Raw genomic sequence first — 22,392 nt, forward strand, 5'->3', positions numbered from 1 at the left:
AGAATTCATTAGTGAAGCCATCTGGACCTGGAGTTTTCTTTATATAAAGGTATTTAAACTAAAATTTTTATTTCTCTAACACATAGAGTGCAATTCAGGTTATTTCTTGAATGAGCTTTAGTACTTTGTTTCTCAAGGAATTTCTCCCTTTTGTCTAAGTTGTTGAATTAATAGGCATAAAGTTATTCATAATATTCCTGTACCATCCTTTTCTTTCAGTACAATCTGTAGGTGGGTTTCCTTTCTCATTTCTGTTTTGGGTAATTTATGTCTTTTCTCCTGATCTATTAGCCTAGAGGTTTATTGGTTATATTGCTCTCAAAGAACCAGCTTTCGTAGATGTTTTCTATTTCATTGTTTTGCTTTGATCTTTATTATTTCCTTTCCTCTGTTTTTATTGGGTTTTATTTGTTTTGTTTTGTTTTTTCTAGCTATGTGAGGTTGAAGTATTTTCTTTCTTTCTTTATCAATTGATTTTAGTGAGAGAAGGGAGGGAGGGAGAGAGAAAGGACCATCAATTCATTTCTGTATGTGCCTTGACCAGGGATTGAACCAGCAACCTCTGTGCTTTGGGGCAATGCTCTCACCAACGAGCTATCTTGCCAGGGCGAAGCTTTTCCTTTTTTTTTTAATTTTTTTATTATTTTTTATTCACTTTAGAGAGGAGAGGGAGAGACAGAAGGAGAGAGAGAGAGGAGAGACAGAGAGAGAGAAGGGGGGGAGGAGCTGGAAGCATCAACTCCCATATGTGCCTTGACCAGGCAAGCCCAGGGTTTCCAACTGGCGACCTCAGCATTTCCAGGTTGACGCTTTATCCACTGCGCCACCACAGGTCAGGCACTTTTCCTTTTTTTTTAATACAAGCGTTTTATGTATAAATTTCCCCCTAAGTTTAAGTAACATCCCACAGGTTACGATATGTTGTATTTTCATTTACTTCAAACTACTTTCTAATTTTTCTTTTGATTATTTTTAACACATAAGTTATTTAGAAGTCCATTGGTTTCAAAATATTTAGGGAATTTCTAGATATCTTTGTTAAAGATTTTCAATTCAATTTTGTTGTGGCCAAAGAAGATACTTGAGTGACTTGACCCTTTAAAATTTATTGAGATTTTTTGTGTGGCTTCAGTTATGTTCTATCTTGGTAAATATTCAGTGAATCCTTAAAAATAATATATAATCTGGCCTGGCCAAATGACTCAGAAGGTTAAAAAATTATCCCAGTGCACAAAAGTTTTGGGCTCAATCCCCAGTCAGGGCACACACAGGAACAGATTGATGTTTCTGCCCCTCTCTCTCTCTTTCTTTCTATAATCAATAAATAAAATAAAATAATGTATAATCTACTTTCGTTGGTTGGACTGCTCTGTAAATGTCAATTAGTTTCAGTTGATAGATAGTTCAAGTTTGCTATATCCTTGCCAATCACTGTCCTTCATTGCCTGATGCCCATTGTCTTGAAAATTGTTTCATATTCTTGTCTACTTTTGTTGTTTCTGTTGGGAGAGTGAATCAGGTAATCATTGCTCCATCCTGCTGGAAATGGAAATGGACTTAACAGAATATACAGGGAATTCAGATGTTTCAGATTAAAATCTATCATATGATAGTTTATTTCAACGAATTGGTAAGCTTTTTCTGAAAAAGCCAGATAGCAAATATTTTAGGCTATGCTGGCTATGCAATCTCTGTTACAACTACTCAGCTCTGTCATTATGAGATGAAGACAGCCATGGACAGCACATAAGTGAGTGAGCATAGCTGTTATCCAATTAACTTTATTTACAAAAAGAGGTGGTGGGCCAGGTTTGGGCTATAGTTTGCCTACTCCTGTTTTAGTTAGTTGGCTATATGTATTTGTACACTTTATTATTCCTATTTATATTATTTTTTTATTTTTAATTTAATTTATATTATTTTTAATATTCCTACTTATATATCTTTATTTTATAAGCCATCTCAAGTTATCTTGGAAGTGAATGGATTATAAATCTTAATAATTTAGTGTCCAGAATTTGTTAGAAATTTAAACATAAGCAGTGTGTTTGAAATGAAACCAAATAGTAGGCAAAGAATATACAGGAGTGGGCAAAAGTAGGTTAATAATAATAATAATAAATAATACAATCATAAATAATAATACAAGAGTAAACTGTGTTCCACTTACAGCTATAAACCTACTTCCACTGACTCTTGTTAATTTAGAGCCATATGTTCATTTCCTTCTATCTGGAATCCAGCCTAAGGAAACAATCTGAAATGAAGAAAAAGCAGTCCATTACACCATGGCTTATAGTGGTAGGAAATCAGAAAAACCTAGATATTACAGATTGGAGCTAAGTAGATTGTGGAACATCCAAGTTGTTAAGACATTATGTATATATACTGTTCACAAAAATTAGGGGATATTTTATTGCTTCATATTTATTTTGAAACATCCCCTAATATTTGTGAGTTGGTCCTGGCTGGTTGGCTTAGTTGGTTAAGAGCGTCATCACGAATTGACAAGGTGACAGGTTTGATCCTCAGTCAGGGTACACACAGAAAGCAACCAAAGAATGCACAGCTGAGTGGAACAACCAATGAATGCTTCCTTTTCCCCTCCCTTTTTTCTCCCTTCCTCTCTCTGTCTCTCAAAAAAATCAATAAAAATTAAGCCCTGGCCAGATAGCTTGGTTGGTTGAAGCATTGCCCGGAAAGCGGAGGTTGCCAGTTCTATTCCCTGGTCAGGGCACACACAGGAGCAGCTCGATGTTACTGTCTCTCTCTTTGCCCCTCTTTCTCTCTCTCAAAAAAAGATACTTTATAGTTTTGTTTTGTTTTATTTTGTTTTTGTATTTTTCTGAAGTGAGAAGTGGGGAGGCAGAGAAATAGACTCTCACATGCGCCCAACCGGGATCCACCCAGCAAGCCCACTAGCGGGAGATACTCTGCCCATCTGGAGCATTGTTCTGTTGCAGCCAGAGCCATTCTAAATGCTTGAGGTGGAGACCATGGAGCCATCCTCAGCGCTTGGGCCAACTTTGCTCCAATGGAGCCTTGGCTGCAGGAGGGGAAGAGAGAGATAGAGAGGCAGAAGAGGGGAGGGGTGGAGAAGCAGATGGGCGCTTCTCCTGTGTGCCCTGGCTGGGAATCGAACCTGGGACTTCCACCCGCCAGGCTGATGCTCTACTACTGAGCCAGCTGGCCAGGGCTATTATATAGTTTTTAAAAATAGTTTTTTGCCTGACCAGGTGGTGGCACAGCTTGAGCACGGAGTTGCTGGCGTGAGCATGGGATCATATACATCAGTGGTTCCCAACCTTTTTTGGGCCACGGACCGGTTTAATGTCAGAAAATATTTTCACGGACCGGCCTTTAGGGTGGGATGGATAAATGTATCACGTGACCGAGACAAGCGTCAAGAGTGAGTCTTAGATGGATGTAACAGAGGGAATCTGGTCATTTAAAAAAAATAAAATATTGTTCAGACTTAAATATAAATAAAACGAAAATAATGTAAGTTATTTATTCTTTCTCTGCGAACCGGTACCAAATGGCCCACGGACCGGTACCGGTCCACAGCCCGGGGATTGGGGACCACTGATATACATGACCCCATGATTGCTGGCTTGAGCCCAAACATCACTGGCTTGAGCAAGGAGTCATTCGCTCTGCTGTAACCCTCCCTGCCCCCCATCAAGGCATGTATGAGAAAGCAATCAGTGAACAACTAAGGTGCCACAACGAAGAATTGATGCTTCTCATCTCTCTCCCTTCCTGTCTGTCTATCCCTATCTGTCCCCTCTGTCTCTCTTGCTTTAAAAAAATAGTTTTGGCCCTGGCTGGTTGGCTCAGCGGTGGAGCGTCGGCCTGGCATGCGGGGGACCCGAGTTCAATTCCCGGGCAGGGCACATAGGAGAGGTGCCCATTTGCTTCTCCACCCCCACCCCCTCCTTCCTCTCTGTCTCTCTCTTCTCCTCACGCAGCCGAGGCTCCATTGGAGCAAGGATGGCCTGGGCGCTGGGGATGGCTCCTTGGCCTCTGCCCCAGGCGCTGGAGTGGCTCTGGTCGCGGCAGGGCGATGCCCCGGAGGGGCAGAGCATCGCCCCCTGGTGGGCAGAGCATCGCCCCTGGTGGGTGTGCTGGGTGGATCCCGGTCGGGCGCATGCGGGAGTCTGTCTGACTGTCTCTCCCCGTTTCCAGCTTCTAAAAAATAGAAAAAATAAAAGAAAAAAAAAAGTTTTAAAATGTCATGCAGCAATCTGGAAAATTCTCTGACAGAATGTTGAAAGAAGAAATAAACTCCCCAATTCAGTGCACAATCACAATTGCAACCATGTTACAAATTATATGAGAAGAAGTTTGGCATAAAAAAGATCAAAATAATAAAATAATTTGGTTCATGTTAGGACTTTTTTTTAAATTTTATAATATTTCAGGCTATAATTATTACTTTGTTATTAAATAAAATTAGAAAATAGGCCCAGGATTTTACTTCTGTAACAGTTGAGAATTTTCCATGTTTTTGAGAGGTTGGTGCAGGCTGTTACTTCTTTGCAAATAGGTGAAAAGGGGAAGAGTGACTGAACTGAAAAAGAATTTCTCTAAAGAATCAGTCTAGTCTGTGGAGAGAAGCCGTATTTAGAAGCAGGAGATAAGGAACTTAGTGTGGGCAGTTTATTTGTACTGCCCCAGAAAATGAAGTCCTAGGCTGTCTCTCCAGGGCATTTCATGTAGCACCTTGAGTGCTTTTCTTTCCACTTAAGAATCTGAGGTTTCTCATTATCTGTCGCAGGAGCACGTAAAGAAAGGGTTTGCTGGTCATTGCAGATGTCCAGTGTACAGCTCTATGTAGGTTCCGAATGCCTTGCCCTGACCAGATAGCTTGTTTGGTTAGAGCATCATCTTGAAGCACAGAAGTTGAAGGTCCTTGGTCAGGGCACATACAAAACATATTGATGATGTTCCTGTCTCTTTCTCTCTCTCTCCCTTCCTTTCTTTAAAATCAAGTACACCTTTGTAAATTATCTCCTTCCTGGATCAGAAAGTAGAGGACTACCAGCCCTCCCGGAACACCTAGGCCCCTCTCAGTTTCTATCCCTTCCCAAAGGTAGCCACTAACCTGACTTCTAACACTACAGGTAAGTTCCATCTTTTCCTGAACTTTATATAAATGGAATATACAGTAAATCATATCTTTCTGTGAGTGACTGTGACTCATGTTGTTACGTATAGCGGTGGTTTATTTATTTTCATTGCTGTATATAGCAGTGGTCCCCAAACCCCGGGCCGCGGACCGGTATTGGTCCGTGGGCCATTTGGTACCGGTCCGCAGAGAAAGAATAAATAACTTACATTATTTCCTTTTTATTTATATTTAAGTCTGAACGATGTTTTATTTTTTATTTTTTTATTTTTTATTTTTTATTTTTTTGTATTTTTCCGAAGCTGGAAACGGGGAGAGACAGTCAGACAGACTCCCGCATGCGCCCGACCGGGATCCACCTGGCACGCCCACCAGGGGCGATGCTCTGCCCACCAGGGGGCGATGCTCTGCCCCTCCAGGGCATTGCTCTGCCGCGACCATAGCCACTCTAGCGCCTGGGGCAGAGGCCAAGGAGCCATCCCCAGCGCCTGGGCCATCTTTGCTCCAATGGAGCCTTGGCTGCGGGAGGGGAAGAGAGACAGAGAGGAAGGGGGGGGGGGTGGAGAAGCAAATGGGCGCCTCTCCTATGTGCCCTGGCCAGGAATCGAACCCGGGTCCCCCGCACGCCAGGCCGACACTCTACCGCTGAGCCAACCGGCCAGGGCCCGATGTTTTATTTTTTAAAAATGACCAGATTCCCTCTGTTACATCCATCTAAGACTCATTCTTGACGCTTGTCTCAGTCACGTGATACATTTATCTGTCCCACCCTAAAGGCCGGTCCGTGAAAATATTTTCTGACATTAAACCGGTCCGTGGCCCAAAAAAGGTTGGAGACCACTACTGTATAGTATTCCATTATATGAATATACCATTATACATTTATCTGTGTTATTATTGATGGACATTTGGGTTGTCTTCATTTGATTATTACAAATAGGGCTACTGTGAACATTCTTGTATGTGTCTTTTGTTGACAATTATATATGCATTTTGATGGGTACATAAATACCAAGGAATTAAATTTCTTGGGTTGTAAGATCTGTGTTCAACTTTAATAGTTTAATAAACAGTTTTCCAAAGTGCTTGCAGTGCCCTGGCCGGTTGGCTCAGTGGTAGAGCGTCGGCCTGGCGTGCAGGGGTCCCGGGTTCGATTCCCGGCCAGGGCACACAGGAGAAGCGCCCATCTGCTTCTCCACCCCTCCCCCTCTCCTTCCTCTCTGTCTCTCTCTTCCCCTCCCACAGCGAGGCTCCATTGGAGCAAAGATGGCCCGGGCGCTAGGGATGGCTCCTTGGCCTCTGCCCCAGGCGCTGGAGTGGCTCTGGTCTCGGCAGAGCGATGCCCCGGAGGGGCAGAGCATCGCCCCCTGGTGGGCAGAGCTTCCGCCCCTGGTGGGCGTGCCGGGTGGATCCCGGTCGGGCGCATGCGGGAGTCTGTCTGACTGTCTCTCCCCGTTTCCAGCTTCAGAAAAATACAAAAAATAAAAAAATAAAAAACAAAACAAAACAAAACAAAAAAAACAAAGTGCTTGCAGCAGTTGACACTTCCATCAGCAGGACCTGAGTTCTGGTTGCTTCTCATCCTCAGCAGATACTTGTTTGTTCATTTGTATCCAGTTGTTTAATTTTAGCTTTCCAGATGGGCATGTAGTGGCATCTTATTGTGGTTTTAATTTGCATTATCTTAATGACAAGTGATGTTAAGCAGCTTTTCAAATGTTATTGACCATTTGGATATCATCTTTTGTGAAGTGCTATTCAACCACCGCTATACGTAATAACATGAGTCACAGTCACTCACAGAAAGATATGATTTACTGTATATTCCATTTATATAAAGTTCAGGAAAAGATGGAACTTACCTGTAGTGTTAGAAGTCAGGTTAGTGGCTACCTTTGGGGAGGGATAGAAACTGAGAGGGGCCTAGGTGTTCCGGGAGGGCTGGTGGTCCTCTACTTTCTGATCCAGGAGGTAATTTACAAAGGTGTACTTGATTTTAAAGAAAGGAAGGGAGAGAGAGAGAAAGAGACAGGAACATCATCAATATGTTTTGTTTTGCCTGTTTATTTGCCTGTTTTCTATTCTATGCCTTTTTGGGTGTTTTTTTATTTATTTTTGGTAGGTAAGAGTCTATTATATATTCAGGTATAAGACTATTGCCCAAGATAGAGGGTGGGGCAAAAGTAGGTTCACAGTTGCTCATATGGAAAATAATACAATAATTAGTAAATAATAATACAAGAATAAACACTGTTTCTCGTACTCACGGCTGTAAGCCTACTTTTGCTCACTTTGTGTGTATTGCATATGTCATATCTTCTACTTGCTGACGAGCCTTTTTGCCCTTTTACTTAATGCTATTTTCTAATTACCAGAATTTTTTCACTTTATATAACATAATTCATCAATCTTTGCCTTTTATGGCCAGTTTTATATAAGAACTATTTGCCCCAAGGTCATGAAGTTACCCCCTGTGTATTGTCTGGTAGCTTTATTGTTTTATTTTTCACACCTTGGTCTACTGGAGTTGATTTTTATGGATTCATATAATGTAAGGTGGAAGTAAGGGTTCCTTTTTCTCTCAGTTGATGTAACATGTGCTGGAAACAGTTTTCCATTCCTCTTTAGTATCTCCTGTGGCATAAACCAGCTATTCTCACATGTGTGGGTCTGTCTCAGACTCTGTTCAGTTCCATTGGTCTATTTGATTGCATTGCACTGTACCACATTGTCTTAATTATTGTAGCTTGGTAATAAATCTTGGTTTCTGATAGTAAGTTTCCAGCTTTGTTCTTTCAAGAATGACCTGAATATTCTTGGCCCTGTGTATTTTCATATGAATTTTAAAGTCTCTGTCCTCAGATGGTTGGATGCATGTGTTTCTTTTACCTTTCCTGTCCTGACTGTCTAGCCTGGCTGTCCCCCTGCATACATGGCATTTTAGTTGAGGTGCAGCTTGTGGTCAGCATCCCAGGAAAGTCTCATCCTCCTGCCTTTACTCCCTTACCTGCCAATGCAGGTCTTATGGAGAACCTGGCTCATGACCTTTCTGCTCTTCTTTTTCTGAGATAACAAGGAGTATTTATTGTCAACTCTTTGTAAAGATGCTGTTGCCAGTTGTCCCCCTGCTCCTGGTACACATGCACGAAAAGACAGCTACTCTCATAACTGCCCTGACTCCATTGTGAACATGTCACAAGGCTATGTTGTGGGACCCGGCATTGGCACAGAGAGCTACTGATGCCAGCTGATGGCTCCCGGCCCTCCCTAGCCCTCAGGGCCTATGATACCAGCCTGTCTGCCCTGCCTGCTATGTCTTTGGGAATTGTGCTTTTGGCCTCTCTGGAGGTGGCCCATGGGTATCCCTAGGTTGAGCTCCCCTCACTTGGGTTCGCTATGGAGTAGCTTTTTAAGAAATTGCCTCTTCTGGCTTCCTGTTAGCAGCCACTTGTTTAGTGGATGGCCACATTGATGGGCCTTTGGGGCAGGGGATGGACTCCCTGACCTTTCATTACCCATAATTAATTCCAATCACATAAATTTATTTCTGGTATTAGCTCTGTAAAAGCTAATTGTGTGAAGCCATCAGGTTGCTGGTAGTCACATGATGATTGTGTCCTGTGATGTCCTCACACAGAGACTTTGCCACATGGTGCTCCCCACGCAGGTCATTTTAAAAACCACTTCTAAAACGCTGGTCCTTCTTGTCACTTAGGAGGCCAGTTCTCTATGGCATTTATTTAGCCTCAAAGTCTAGACCAGGAACATATTTGAAACAAGTGATCCTATGAAAAATTAAATCAAAGCATGCCACTGCTGTGTTCAAAATCTACCAAATAGGTCCTGGCTGTGTAGCTCATTTTGTTAGAGCATCATCCTGATACACCAAGGTTACAGGTTCAATTCTCAGGGCACATACAAGAATCAACCAATGAATGCATAAATAAGCAGAGCAACAAATCGATGTTTCTCTCTTTCTTGCTCTTTTTCTCTCTCATTTTCTCTTCCTGCCTTCCTCTCCCTCTTTTCCACCCTTTTTCTCTCCCTTTCTCCCCCTTCCTTTCTCTCTAAAAGATTAATAAATAAATAAAAAATTTTAAAATCTACCAAATAGCTTTCCTTCTCACTCAAACTAAAAGCCTCAGCCTGAAATGCATGATCTGATCTCTGCAGGGCTCCTTCCTCACTGCCTTCTTGGTGTGAGGTCTTCTCTACCCATCTCACTTAAAACCCCCAAAACTCCCTCCTTTGTTCTCTTCTGGGTCCTCCTTCCCTGCTTTATTTTCCTCCAAAGCATGGGTCCTCCTTGGGAATGAGGCTCCACTGAAGGCAGAGACTGTTTTATTTACAGCTCTTACCAGCGCCTGGCTCATAGTAAGCACTCCATGTGTGATTGCTGGGTGATGCCTTATCACAACTCTCCAGATGAGCAGTGCTAGAGCTAAGAGAGCAAGGACAGCAAGTCACGTCCCTACAGCACACGCCAGCTAGTTTGTGCTTCAGCGGGCACCAGAGCACCCCCTTGTCCCCAGAGCTACCCTGCAGCTGCTTCTCAGTCACACTTCTCGGGTCCTCTCTCTGTGGAGCTTGTCAGAGGAAAAGGTCTCGATTCTTAGTCTTTGCATCTTTTCCGTCTTTTGACCAGGAAATCACAGCAGTCCAGTGGGAGAACAGGTTTTTAAATTAGATTACATTCAGTATTATTCTATATTAGTTTCAGATGCACAGCATAGTGGTTAGACAATCATGTACTTCACAGAGTGGCTCCCCCCATATGTCAGGTACTCACTTGGCCCCATGCATAGTTATTATTATATCATCGACTGTATTTCCTATGCTTTGCTTTACAGCCCTGTGACTATTCTGTAACTACCAATTTATACTTTTCAATCCCTTCATCTTTTTCTCTCAGTCTCCCCAAGCCCTATCCCTTCTGCCAGCTGCCAGTCTGATATCTGTATCTGTGAGTCTCTTTCTGTTTTGTTTCTTATTTTCTTCTGTGGGAGGACATTTTTGACTACGTAATAATTGTCATTGATGTTGATGGCCTGGCCTGAGGGCAGGGAAGGGTGCTCTGAGAAGTGGTCTTCAACCCCTGCAGTCCTGGCCTGCGGCCTGTCGAGCAGACTCCCCCAATGGAGCAGTGTTACGAGCCCCACATACTCGAATCTCTTTATTATGACCCCAAAGCAATTACTCATTCTTCTCTCCTTCCTTTGGTCTGTTCAAGAACTTAGTGTTTTTAAAGGTCTGGGGGATTGTTCACTTCATAGGAATTATTTTAAGGAATAAAGGTCCCCATGAAGTTCTTAGTAATATATATTTGTTTCCACGCCTAAGCTCCCTCTTAAGTCATGTAAGCAGAATAGTAAGAACCAAGATCAACTTGTCCCAGAAGTGGAACCGTTCGCTTTTCTTGTTAACTACAGAGCATGCCAATGGGTTGTCTGGCTTTTCAGGATGAACAGGGACAGCATGTCCTAAAGGGAAAGGCCATCCTTTCTTTCTGCCATCAACTCTGCTTTCCTTTTCTTTCCAGGTTGTGTCCACACTGCTCATTAATATAATCCCAGAGGAGCACATCCCACTGAATTTAACAGGAAAAGCAAAGATCAGCGGGAAAGCCTGGGTGAAGGAGTCTCCGCGGCCCGTCCCTGGCTTTAACCCTGAATCCATGTGCGAGTCCCAGGTATGGCTGCCCATTCATTTCCATTGGAGACCACGAGTCCTGGGCTTAGACAAATTGATATAAAACAGAGACAGGCCTGACCGGGCGGTGGCGCAGTGGATAGAGTGTCGGACTAGGATGCGGAAGACCCAGGTTTGAGACCCCGAGGTCGCCAGCTTGAGCAAGGGCTCATCTGGTTTGAGCAAAAGCTCACCAGCTTGAGCCCAAGGTTGCTGGTTCGAGCAAGGGGTTACTCAGTCTGCTGAAGGCCCGCGGTCAAGGCACGTATGAGAAGGCAATCAGTGAACAATTAAGGTGTTGGAATGTGCAACAAAAAACTAATGATTGATGCTTCTCATCTCTCCGTTCCTGTCTGTCCCTCTCTCTGACTCTCTGTCTCTGTAAAAAATAAAATAAAATAAAACAGAGACAGAGAAAAGCAGGTACACGTACAGAAACAGGTGCTGTAAATCATAAGAGAGAGTTGTGCCCAAGTTAGTGTAGACTTTTGGTTTTAGAAAGTATCAGAATTGATTGCTAGCATTTGACCCTCAGCATAAATCTTGCAACCAGCTTGGGAAGGCTTCGACAGCAGAAGGCCTCTGGGCTGGACTCTGCAAAGCCTAGAAATACAGAACCTGTGTTTTCCCTCGAGACCCCTGTTGGCTGAAGATGATGGAGCTGCTATGAGGTTCCTTAGGGGCCAGGGTGGTCAGACCTGGGCACTGCTCTGCTGCCTGAGAGCAAGAGTGTGGGCTGCACTAAAGATCTCCCGGCCCCTGCGTGTTTGTGGGGAGTATCTCCAAGTCCCCAGCCACAGTGCTTTGTCACCAGGCCTGACAGACATTCCCTTAGAACTGAAGCTGACCCTTTCCTTTCCCTGTATAGATCACATGCAACATTTTTCAACCAGAAATCCTTTTATTTAGCTTCTAATTCATTAACCCCACTTTGTGAAGGTACAAAGGCCTTCAAATACGTTGGAAAGGTTATGTTGTTCTAACTCCCAGGGTACAAGGAAGGGGGAGTACCGAGGCCAAGGTCACGGTTAGGAAATTTAGACTCTAAATGTTCTCATTTCTAGTCACAAAGTCTTTGTCGGGGTGTCTGACCTCAAGTCAGTATGATGGGTTGGTGGGGATTGGAGGACATATGAATGCACTAGGATGTCTGTATGTGGTGTAGTCCCTGAAAGACTGTTTTTTAGTGGTCTGTATGTGTTATCTCCTTTATTTAAAAAAAATTGTCTACCTCTTTCCATCAAGGAGTTGAGGTAGGTTACAGTGGAGGGACAGATACAATAAGGTTAATAAAACATGGAGTAAAGGGAGGGGTGGCTCACAGGAAGCATCACCTCCAGCCCAGCATTGGTGCTCGTCGTCCCCTCTACAGGTGATAATCAGGGAAGGGGAGCTGCTCTGCGGGGTGCTGGACAAAGCGCACTATGGGAGCTCCGCCTACGGCCTGGTCCACTGCTGCTATGAAATCTACGGGGGGGAGACCAGCGGCAAGGTTCTCACCTGCCTGGCCCGCCTCTTCACCGCCTACCTACAGCTCTACAGGGGCTTCACATTGGGTGAGTGCTGGGTGAGCGGCTCCTGCGCCCCCTCTCCTGGCTGACATGCCAACCAGGCTGTCTCCCAGCTCTCCTAGCGGCCTCCTGGGGAGCAGCCAGGCTACTTCTGCAGGGACATCCTCATTGGACAGTTCTCACCACCCCTCTCCTACCACCAGTGTTTCTTCACCACCTACAGCACAAAGTGACCCCTCGGTCTCCATTTCTGTTCTGTCTGCTTCTAGACTCCCCTCCCCCCTGACAGTGTTCTGTCCCTGAGTCTGAGTTTTCACACTCAGGTCCATTCTCTCGGGAAAGGGTCTTCCCTATTGTTAGACCTGCCAAGCTGCCCAGCACAGAGGGGCGTCAGTGCTAGCGAAAGTGTCGTGTTGGGGCAGGCCTGTCAGGGTAGGAAGAGGAACTACCTTGCTTCCTCCCTGGAAGGGAAAGCACACTGTTTTAGGAAGTTGGCTTTGAGAAAGAAAACAAGTAAGCTAATACTTCTGTGCGCTGGATAGCACTGAGGTCAGACTGGCCAGGGCCTCAGCCATGGCTAGGCTAACTCCTGCTGTGCATCTCCGAGTGCAGTGTGGAGGCCAGACCCTTCTTTGGTGGTCCTATGAGGAGGACGGTGAGCACGAGCTGTAGTGAGTGCGGGGATTGTCAAGTTGGCGACACCAGTAAGAGCAGAAGTAAGACTGCTTGTGGACGTGCTGCAGCAGACACGGTGAGACCGCACAGTGGAGCCAGTGTGGTCATAGGCCTGCCACGGGGCCACAACAGCTGTGTAATATATATTAATTGTGGAAAAGTTCAAATAAATACAGACATGAAAATAACTTAAAGTCACCTAGCATTCAGTTGCCAGAGCTAACCACCAATATCGATTTGATGCACATATTTCTAGACTTTCTGAGTGCAAGCACATTCAGAAAAAAATAGGATTCTGTACTACATGCTACACTGCTCACAAAAATTAGGGCATCCGGATAAAAATAATAAACAATAAATAAATTAAAAAAAAAACTAGGGGATCAGGGAACATGCAGATACTCCAGTACATTCAGCCTTTTGTATAGTGCATTTTCACTAATGAAATAAAAGTTGGTTTTGCATCTCTTTTGCAAAATTGAACAACTTTCTTTGACTTGTTTGCTTTTCTGATGTTCCTGTTTAATAAGAAAAATCAAATGCTGCTTTTTTTAATTGCTTCATATTTCATTTTGAAATATCCCCAAATTTTTGTGAGCAGTATATTTTGTAATCGCCTGTCCCCCATTTCCAAATGTATTTGTAAATGTCCTTTTGGGTAAACTGATAGAAATCCACATCCTTAGGTCTGTGGCTACAAATTATTCCAGTTGTGTAGATACCCTATAGTGTATTTAACCAATTCCTCTTGGTAGGCATTTAGGCCATTTCCTGGTTTTCACTTTACTGCTGGGATGAACACTCTTGAGAACAAATATCTGTAAAAAGCGATAAGTAGAGGATCTCCCACCCATGATGAGTCTCAAACCTCAGCTCCTCTTAGCACAAAGTACAGAGAGAAACTGGCCTGAGTGCAGAGAGCATCTTGTTTCTGCCAGGCTGAGAGGGAGCAGGGCCAAGCTGGACACAGAGCTCTGAGGGAAGGGCAGGCTAGAGATGTTGCCCTCACTGCCACTTCCCAGAAAGGCCAGGGAAGGGACAACAAGGTGGCCTGGAGCTGACCCCGTGGAAGGACCCACTCTTGTGGCTATGGCTTCCTTTCAGAGGGATATTTCTTTCCCTCCCGCTCACATACAGTCTTCAGAGGCCCTCAAGCTTCCAGACCATTGCGTTGGGGATTCAAGATATCGTAGGCCAGCTTTTGAATAGTGCAGCCATGGTTTTCCTTCCCACTCAGGTTTGTCCAAGGGACTTTTTACTCTAGTAACACTTAGCAGGGGTCTCCAAACTTTTTACACAGGGGGCCAGTTCACTGTCCCTCAGACCATTGGAGGGCTGCCAAATACAGTGGTCCTCTCACTGACCACTAATGAAAGAGGTGCCCCTTCTAGAAGTGCAGTGGGGGCTGGATAAATGGCCTCAGGGGGCCGCATTGCAGCCCGTGGGCTGCAGTTTGGGGACGCCTGACTTAGAGATACAGACAGAAAATAGGTGATTAAAAAATGAAGTAGAAAGATGTCCTGCCCAAGGTGAGGAATTCCTTAACCCTATGGAGTACAAAGATTGGCTTACCTGATATGACCCAGGCTTTCATCCTGGGGAAGAGCCTGTTACAGTGGTCCCTGTCACTCAGGCTCGAGTGTGTCTCTGTGTGTGCCTGCACACCCGTCCTCACAACTATATTGGTGGTCCCTATAACAACTGACTTCTGGGAATCAAAAGTGGGTGTTCTCCTTCCCTTCCTAAACTCAGTTTTTCATCCAAAACCTCTTCACCTGTCACCTATTCATGCAACATGTATTTATTGAGTGGAGGCAACCAGTGCCAAAGAGCACAGTTTGGACTTGGACCTGGATTTACTTTTTACCTTTGTAACTTTGGGCTAGTAGCTCAAGTTTGAGCCTTAGTTTTGTCATTTGTAAAATGGAAATTATAATGCTTGGCTTTTTATTATTATTATTATTATTATTATTATTTTATTTATTTATTTTAGAGAGGTGGGGGGGATAGAGAGAGAAGGAGGGAGAAGCAGGAAGCATCAATTCCCATATGTGCCTTGACCAGGCAAGCCCGGAGTTTTAAACCACTGACCTTAGTGTTCCAGGTCGACACTTGATCCACTGTTCCACCACAGGTCAGGCTGCTTGGCCTTACACTTAACAGATGGTAGCAATCTCTTAAGGATGTTAATATCATCATTATTATTCAATTGCTTCCTGGATATGTGACACTATGTTCCATGCCCTGACCTCACTGAGTTCAGATCCTGGTAAGAAGCCAGTCCCCATCCCATCTGAGCTTGTCTGTCTCACTTCACAGGTGTGGAAGACATTTTGGTTAAGCGAAAGGCAGATGTCAGGAGACACAAGATCATTGACGAGTCCACCCACTGCGGGCCCCGGGTGAGAGGGGCCTGGGTGGCTGTGGCCTGCCATGGAGGGTCTGCTTTCCTAAAGCGTGAAACCTGCCCCTTCCTCATTTTGCTGCTGCCACTGACCTGTTCATTTTCTCATTCCAGGCTGTCAGGGTTGCGTTAAACCTGCCAGAAACCTCATCACGTGATGAGGTCCAAGGGAAATGGCAGGATGCCCATCTGGGCCAAGACCAGAGGGATTTTAACATGATCGATCTGAAGTTCAAGGAGGAAGTAAACCATTACAGTAATGAGATTAACAAGGTTAGTCTGGCAGTGAGCACACTTATCACCGCCATTTTGAATGCTGGTTTTTAAAAAGTTACATTCTGCTTCTCACTTGGGGCCCATTAGAGGAGTTTGACTGTTGAACAGCTGACTTGGTAGGAAGTACAGAGTTCATTGCTGTGAAGAGCTACAGTCACTCCCTCACCTAATTGCCGTCTGAAAGGTCTTTTTTAATGCTGAGCAGGAATGTTTTGTACTTTTTTTTAATGTTTGTATTTTGGGCTGACTACATTAAAGGAAACTGAAGAAAGAAAACCTTCCCTGTGGTACCCCAGCCAGGTGGGAGGAGTGGAGTGAGGAACAGAAAGAAGCACCACTGACACTCATACAGCGGAGCCAGGGGCGGGGGGGTACAGAGTAGGGGAGGCCTGGGTTTAAATCCTCGCTCTGCTGTGTGCTAGCTATGTGCTTGCCATGTGAACTTGGGCAAGTGATGGAGCCAGTTTAGGCCTTGATTCCACAGCTGGAGGCAGGGCGTTAGGAGCACCCACCTCATTGTGTGCTGAGGGGATTAAGGACCTAACCTATGTATGCTCTTGGCATGGCAGGAGCACTGTGGAAGTCTTCCCGAGTCTCTGCTTTTCAATGAGCCAGTTCCCATGCAATTAAGAAAGGAGAGGGGAAAAATAAAAAAGAAAGGAGAGGGAAGTCCCTGCGTGAGTCAAGACCACATCCAGTGTCCTTCCGTCTCCTAGTCCCAGTGCTAGGGCTTCCAGTCTTTTTTTTATAGAGACAATCAGAGAGAGGGACAGATAGGGACAGACAGGAAGGGAGAGGGATAAGAATCACCAATTTTTCGTTGTGGCACTTTAGTTGTTCATTGATTGCTTTCTAATTGTGCCTTGACTGGGGGGTTACAGCAGACTGAGTGACCCCTTGCTTGAGCCAGCGACCTTGGGTCCAAGCTGGTGAGCCTTGCTCAAACCAGATGAGCCTGCGCTCAAGCTGGCGACCTCGGGGGTCTCAAACCTGGGCCCTCCACGTCCCAGACTGATGCTCTATCCACTGCGCCACCGCCTGGTCAGGTGGGCTTCCAGTCTTGTGGCTTGAAGCGGCCAGCCTGACCCTCGCCCTGCCTCCTGAACTTGAGGCCCTGCCTAAGAAGGAAGGGAAGCGACAAGGCCAACACTCAGCTGAAGTTGATGTTTGACTGGCTTTCAGCAGCCCTTAGGCTGCCAGAAACACATCTCTCATTTGTACAAGTTCGTCCTTGAGCGGTTTTGTTCAGTGGAGTTTCCACAACACTCCCCTGAGAACCGGGAGACTTGGCCTCCATTGTTGCCTGGGAATGCTGGGTTGGGGACGTTGTCCCAGAGACATCTCTCAGTGTTACTTTGAACCCCCTAGCTCACCATTTCCACCCACTCTGCCTCTCCTGTGTTGCCCTGGGTCTCTGCAACTCTAGGCAGAGGTTTAAATAGATACATAGTCCCTCCCAGCGTCTCCCCAGGTGCCACCTGGGGTTTTGCCTACTTGCACTAGCCCTGGGGCCAAGGCAAGGCTCACGTGGTGCTTCGGCAGCATGTTGGGGAGTGTGCACATGGTCGGGATATTGGTCATCATGACCAGGCCACGGCTGTGCTCTGTTGGGGGATTCACAAGGGCATCCCCTCCAGTTTTATTTTTAACCAGCTGCTTTCTAGAATCACAACTACATTTGCTGGCGCCTTTGCTCCTCCTTTTTTGCTGCTGTTTGCCAGTGACAGGAACCTCAGGCTTCCTGACAGGTGCTGTTAAGAACAGCACAGGAGGCCAGTGTTAGACTTCTAGGGGTTCTAGCAAGCAGGTTAATGCCAGATGAGACGACTTACTTCAGGTGGGGTTTGGTGCTTATTTCTGAATAAATGGTGTGAGTTTGTTTCTTCACATTCTGGTTTACCTTTCAAACCTGGGGTTTTAGAAGGGGTGAAGTCACTGATTGGTGCGTTTTAATCCACAGGTGTGCATGCCTTTTGGCCTGCATAGACAGTTCCCAGAGAACAATTTGCAGATGATGGTGCAGTCTGGAGCCAAAGGTTCTACTGTGAACACCATGCAGGTGGGAGCAAAGGTGGACTGGCCATGTGTCAGAGAGTGGGGTGATTGCAAGCGGTAGTGTTTAGATTTGTTTCTGATTTTAAAAGGATCCATGTTCGTGTAAAATGCAGTAAGTACTTATCAAAGCATGTAGAAATCAGTACAGGAGCCTATCACTGTCAACAACAATGGTTTAAACAAACGTAGCTTTAAGTATCCAGTTATGTATAATACAGGTAGGTATCGTAATATTACATACTTTATCACTGTATTATGGATATTCACATTATATATAAACACAGTCTGTGTGTGTGTAATCATAGCTGAGACCCTGCAGTTTCGCATGATCTGCTTTTTTTCATTTAGTATATTACATTTTTTTAAGTATTGTCCTAGAGGTTTCTGTCTCTTGATTTGAAGTCCATTGTCTCCTCAGATACCTCAGTGCTAGGGCAGCATTTTCACAAATCTTAACAACTTTTTTTTTTTTATCTTGATGACCTTCAGAGGGTCTTAAGTACCATCTCATTGTTTGGTGACTCAGAGCAGTAGGAATGGGCTGACAAGGCTGATGGCCGTCAGGAAGCCACTCTCCCCTACACCTCCACCCTAATATGTATAGGCAGTATTCTCTTTTGGCCTTAGAATTTAAGGAACACAATAAATTACTTCTTCCTATAGGCCTCAGTTTCTCCCTAGGACCAGCACTTAGTTTCCTTCCAGGTATATGTGATCATTTTGAAACACGGCTTCCTTTATAGCCCATTTAAACTGACACCAAATGTAGAAAGTCTCCAGTCAACAAAAAGAGAACGCAGTTATTTTCTTGGAGTACAAGTTTCCCTAGTTCAGTTACAGATCTAGGTTGGCCTTTCGGAACTCAGTTAACGTGCAGCTTCTTTGGAAGAGCAAGCTGTCCCTCTCCTGCTAGGACAAAGCGTTAGTTAACACATGTTGATCTTGGGTTTCCCTTCCCCCAGATCTCATGCCTGCTGGGCCAGATTGAATTGGAAGGTCGGAGACCCCCACTGATGGCGTCTGGCAAGTCCCTGCCCTGCTTTGAGCCTTATGAATTCACCCCCAGAGCCGGCGGCTTCGTAACGGGCAGATTCCTCACCGGCATTAAGCCTCCTGTGCGTATTTTGATATTTCCTTTTGACTTTTCTCCTCACTTCTAGGCTCAGTAGTAGGAGGCCTTTGACTTTCCCCAAACAACTTTGAGTATAGACAATCAAATAATAAATACCAAGCCATTTGCTGCTTATCCACTAGACCCTGTGGCCCATGAGGACCATAAGGACACAACCATGTCGTGTCCATCGCTGTGCTGCCAGAGTCTAGTAGGTGCCCGGCACATGGTGGGAGCTCTGAATGCTGTAAGACCAGTCCCAGTTCCGCCTCTCACTGCCGTGTGCCCTCGCTCAGCCAGTTTTTACCTGCACTTGATGGCTGTGGGAAGGGGAGGCCCCTCACTGGGATGCTCTCCGTTGCCTGAGGGACCTTCACGTAGGTTCAGTTTACAGTGCCCCCCAGCAGAACTTGCATGACTCCTCCACCAAGGAAAATTGACTAGCTGTAGCAAATGTCTTAATGTTCCCTTGGTCAACAACAGAATTCTCCATTTTCCCCTCAAATCTGTCAGAAATGGCTTTTTGAATATTAATAACTTCTGTTCCATGGCCTAGTCCATTTCTGCAAGGATGGCTCTTACGGTCAGATAACTTAGGACCAGGTTGTGAACAGGACTGACCCTTTGTTCCTAGGCTACCAGCTGCTCCAGGGGAATGTAAAACTGCAGGTAGACACGTGGCCCCTTCCCTGGGACCTGTTACTGCTCATGCACTCTGCTCTCGGGCAGGATAGCAGTCACCACCGGGGTAGGCAGAAGTCACGGGACCACTGGAGCTGCCGGGCCTGGGCGGTCAGGCGGGGCTGCTGGCAGCTGTTCAGGCGCGCGCTGTCCTCACTGCCACCTCTGGGGCCGGGGTCCCGCTTGTCCTGTAGGAGTTCTTCTTCCACTGCATGGCGGGGCGAGAGGGCCTGGTGGACACCGCCGTGAAAACCAGCCGCTCCGGCTACCTCCAGCGGTAAGAAGCGCCTTCTCTGCCATCTTTAGATGGGGTCAGTGTCCCATTACCATTCATACTGGTCATCTCTCACATTTTCAGTGACAAGTCACTTAGAATTTCTTTGGGTGAAAAAACTTTAAAATGTCCACGGTTGTCCTGAGACAGAAAGGAGTAGCTAACCTTCCTCCCACTAAAGGGTTAATAGCACATGAACTAGAGGTTTAGACAAAAGCCCCTGCTCTCTGAGGGGAGTTACGGGTATGGGAAGGTCTCGGTGGTGATGAGCTGTCCTCACCCTGGGCGGGCTAAGTGGTCCAGGACAGCGCTGAGCGGATGCCAGGCCAAGCCCTGTCTGTAAGTCATGATGGATGCAGGTATCACTTTGGGGTTCGCCCTCCTGGACCTACTTATTTTCTCATCTCTGGGAGGGAGGAAAACACGTAGCCCCACTGCCGGGCCTGTCTGAGCAGGCGGGGGAATGCAGCTTGCATCTGAAGAAGGTCCCACTTCAGTGCCCGGCAGACAGGGTGGCAGGGCCTGTGCTCCAGCCTCCCTCCCTGGGGATGCAGCCTGCATGGCTCTACCTTGGGGAGCTTTTGGTAATGGTTTTCCATGAGCCCAGAGACTTGGTGCTGGTAGAAATGGTGGTGGGAAGTGGAGGACACAGCCGATAAATTCCCACACCTGGTTTTAAGCTACGTCTCGGAGCTCAGCTGACTGCTGGCGAGAAGGTGCAGCTCCTTCCCTTCTGCCCCTTGGAGGTCTGCCCATCAGCTCCAGTTTTCTCCTTTCTCCTGCTGCTTAGCTCCAGGTTCCCCAAAGCCACAGCCCGTGGGGTGGCCTGTCAGTGAGGAGCTCATCTGCTGAGCTGGCTGCTCTCAGTACAGTGGGATGCGCTCCTCTCTAGGGGGCACTGACCACCTGACCAGTTCCTTCCATTAGCAGGGGTGACACCCCACCTCCATCCTTTTAACTCATTCAAGAATATATATATATATACAATATATATATTGTAGAAAAAGTTAGGAAATAAATGATCAACTAAGCCTGGAGGTGGGTGTCCCTGCAGCCATTTGAGTGCAGGTGGGAGAGAGGAGAGTGTTGGGATCCTGGCTGGAGTGGAAGAGCAGCAGCCATTGGGTCCGAGGGCACAGGCATGCGCAGGACCTATCTGCTGGGGAGGCTCATGGCAGAGAAACCAAGAGCAGTGCTTCAGATAGGATGGCTTGGTGGAGGCCAGTGCAGCGGTGCCGGAGGGCCGGGCTGCCTCCAGCGGCTGGCAGTGGGAAGGAAGGAACGGCTGTGGCAGAGTCGTGGGGCAGCTGGCTGAAATGCAGGAATAAGAGGCAGGGCACGTCGGACACTGCTGAGTGTGCAGACCTCCGTGGCAACACAGTGACAGAAGCAAGGCATGCAGAGGGGCGAGGACATGTGGGTGGTGTGAGGTGGCAGCAGCAGAATATTCAGGTAGACACGTTCAGTGTGTACCCTTCGAGACCAGACCTGGAGTTGGGGAGAGACCTGGAGACGCAGCCTTGAGGAGCCGTTGCTGGGCTGAGAGGCGGGGCCCTTTGCCATGGGCAGAGCAGGGCAGGGGGCTGGCGGCCACATGGCAGCGGAAGTGGGTGCTCAGCATCAGCTTTGCTGAGTAGACTTGGTGCCAACAAGACAGCAGTGACTAACACCAAGCTCTGTCCTTGGAGCTTGGGGGAACAGTGGCTTTAGGGCATCTCCTCTTAAAGTGGCAGGAGGAGAAACCAAGGCAGAGTGGTAGTCAGAGACAAGGTAAGGGGCCAGGACCGGGGGCAGAAAGGGAGAAGTTGAGGGAGACAGCTGACCCCTGGGAGAAGCAAGGGAAAGGAGTGCTGGGTTAGGGCTGTTACATCAGCATTTAGTTCCTAATGTCCTCAGTGTCCTTGACTGACAGCATCTCTGAACTGACAGTGAGAAGCCCTGGGTGGGGAGATGGCCCCACTGCTTTGCCTGCCTGTGGAGCTGAGGACGCTGGTCCCTGGGGAGCTCCGCAGTGCAGCAGGGAAGGCTTGGGCAGGAGCTGGGAGCCAGCGTCCAGCAGTAGCAGCCAGCCCTAGGCACGTGGCTGCAGCCCCTATCTGGGCGATGCTGTAGCTCAGAGACCGGGGCCTTGGCAGGGAGGGGGTTCTGTCCTGGATCTTAGCTAGGCTATAGAACTGTAGTCCCCGTTCCACCTCCCACTGCCTCCCTCCCCTGCCCTGGGAGGCGGTGAGCTCGGCTGGCCCTGAGCCAGGTCTCCATGCAGGTGCGTCATCAAGCACCTGGAGGGTCTTGTCGTCCAGTATGATCTGACAGTCCGCGATAGCGATGGCAGTGTGGTGCAGTTCCTGTACGGGGAGGACGGCCTGGACATCCCCAAGACGCAGTTCTTACAGCCCAAGCAGTTCCCCTTCCTCGCCAGCAACTATGAAGTAAGTGCCAGACCCCCAGCAGCCAGTGGTGGTGGCCCTGCGCAGTGCCACGGGCCTTGCACTCCAAGCTTTGCCACCCAGTTAAAAAGTAGAACAGGGGCCCTGGCTGGTTGGCTCAGCGGTAGAGCGTCGGCCTGGTGTGTGGATGTCCCAGGTT

General features: G+C 46.7%; 1 protein-coding gene across 2 annotated transcripts in view; it reads left to right on the plus strand.

Moving 5' to 3' along the window:
- Nucleotides 1-22,392, plus strand: part of POLR1A (RNA polymerase I subunit A) — a 102,848-nt gene that overhangs the window by 58,742 nt on the left and 21,714 nt on the right. For both annotated transcript variants that reach the window (XM_066377779.1, XM_066377780.1), the window contains 8 exons: nt 10,671-10,820; nt 12,192-12,375; nt 15,325-15,407; nt 15,524-15,682; nt 17,646-17,744; nt 18,703-18,855; nt 19,727-19,809; nt 22,070-22,235. In XM_066377779.1, coding sequence (XP_066233876.1) covers nt 10,671-10,820; nt 12,192-12,375; nt 15,325-15,407; nt 15,524-15,682; nt 17,646-17,744; nt 18,703-18,855; nt 19,727-19,809; nt 22,070-22,235 — 1,077 coding nt within the window. The remainder of the gene's footprint in view (nt 1-10,670; nt 10,821-12,191; nt 12,376-15,324; nt 15,408-15,523; nt 15,683-17,645; nt 17,745-18,702; nt 18,856-19,726; nt 19,810-22,069; nt 22,236-22,392) is intronic.

This window comes from Saccopteryx leptura, chromosome 3 (assembly GCF_036850995.1).
Source record: "Saccopteryx leptura isolate mSacLep1 chromosome 3, mSacLep1_pri_phased_curated, whole genome shotgun sequence".
Lineage (NCBI taxonomy): Eukaryota > Metazoa > Chordata > Mammalia > Chiroptera > Emballonuridae > Saccopteryx > Saccopteryx leptura.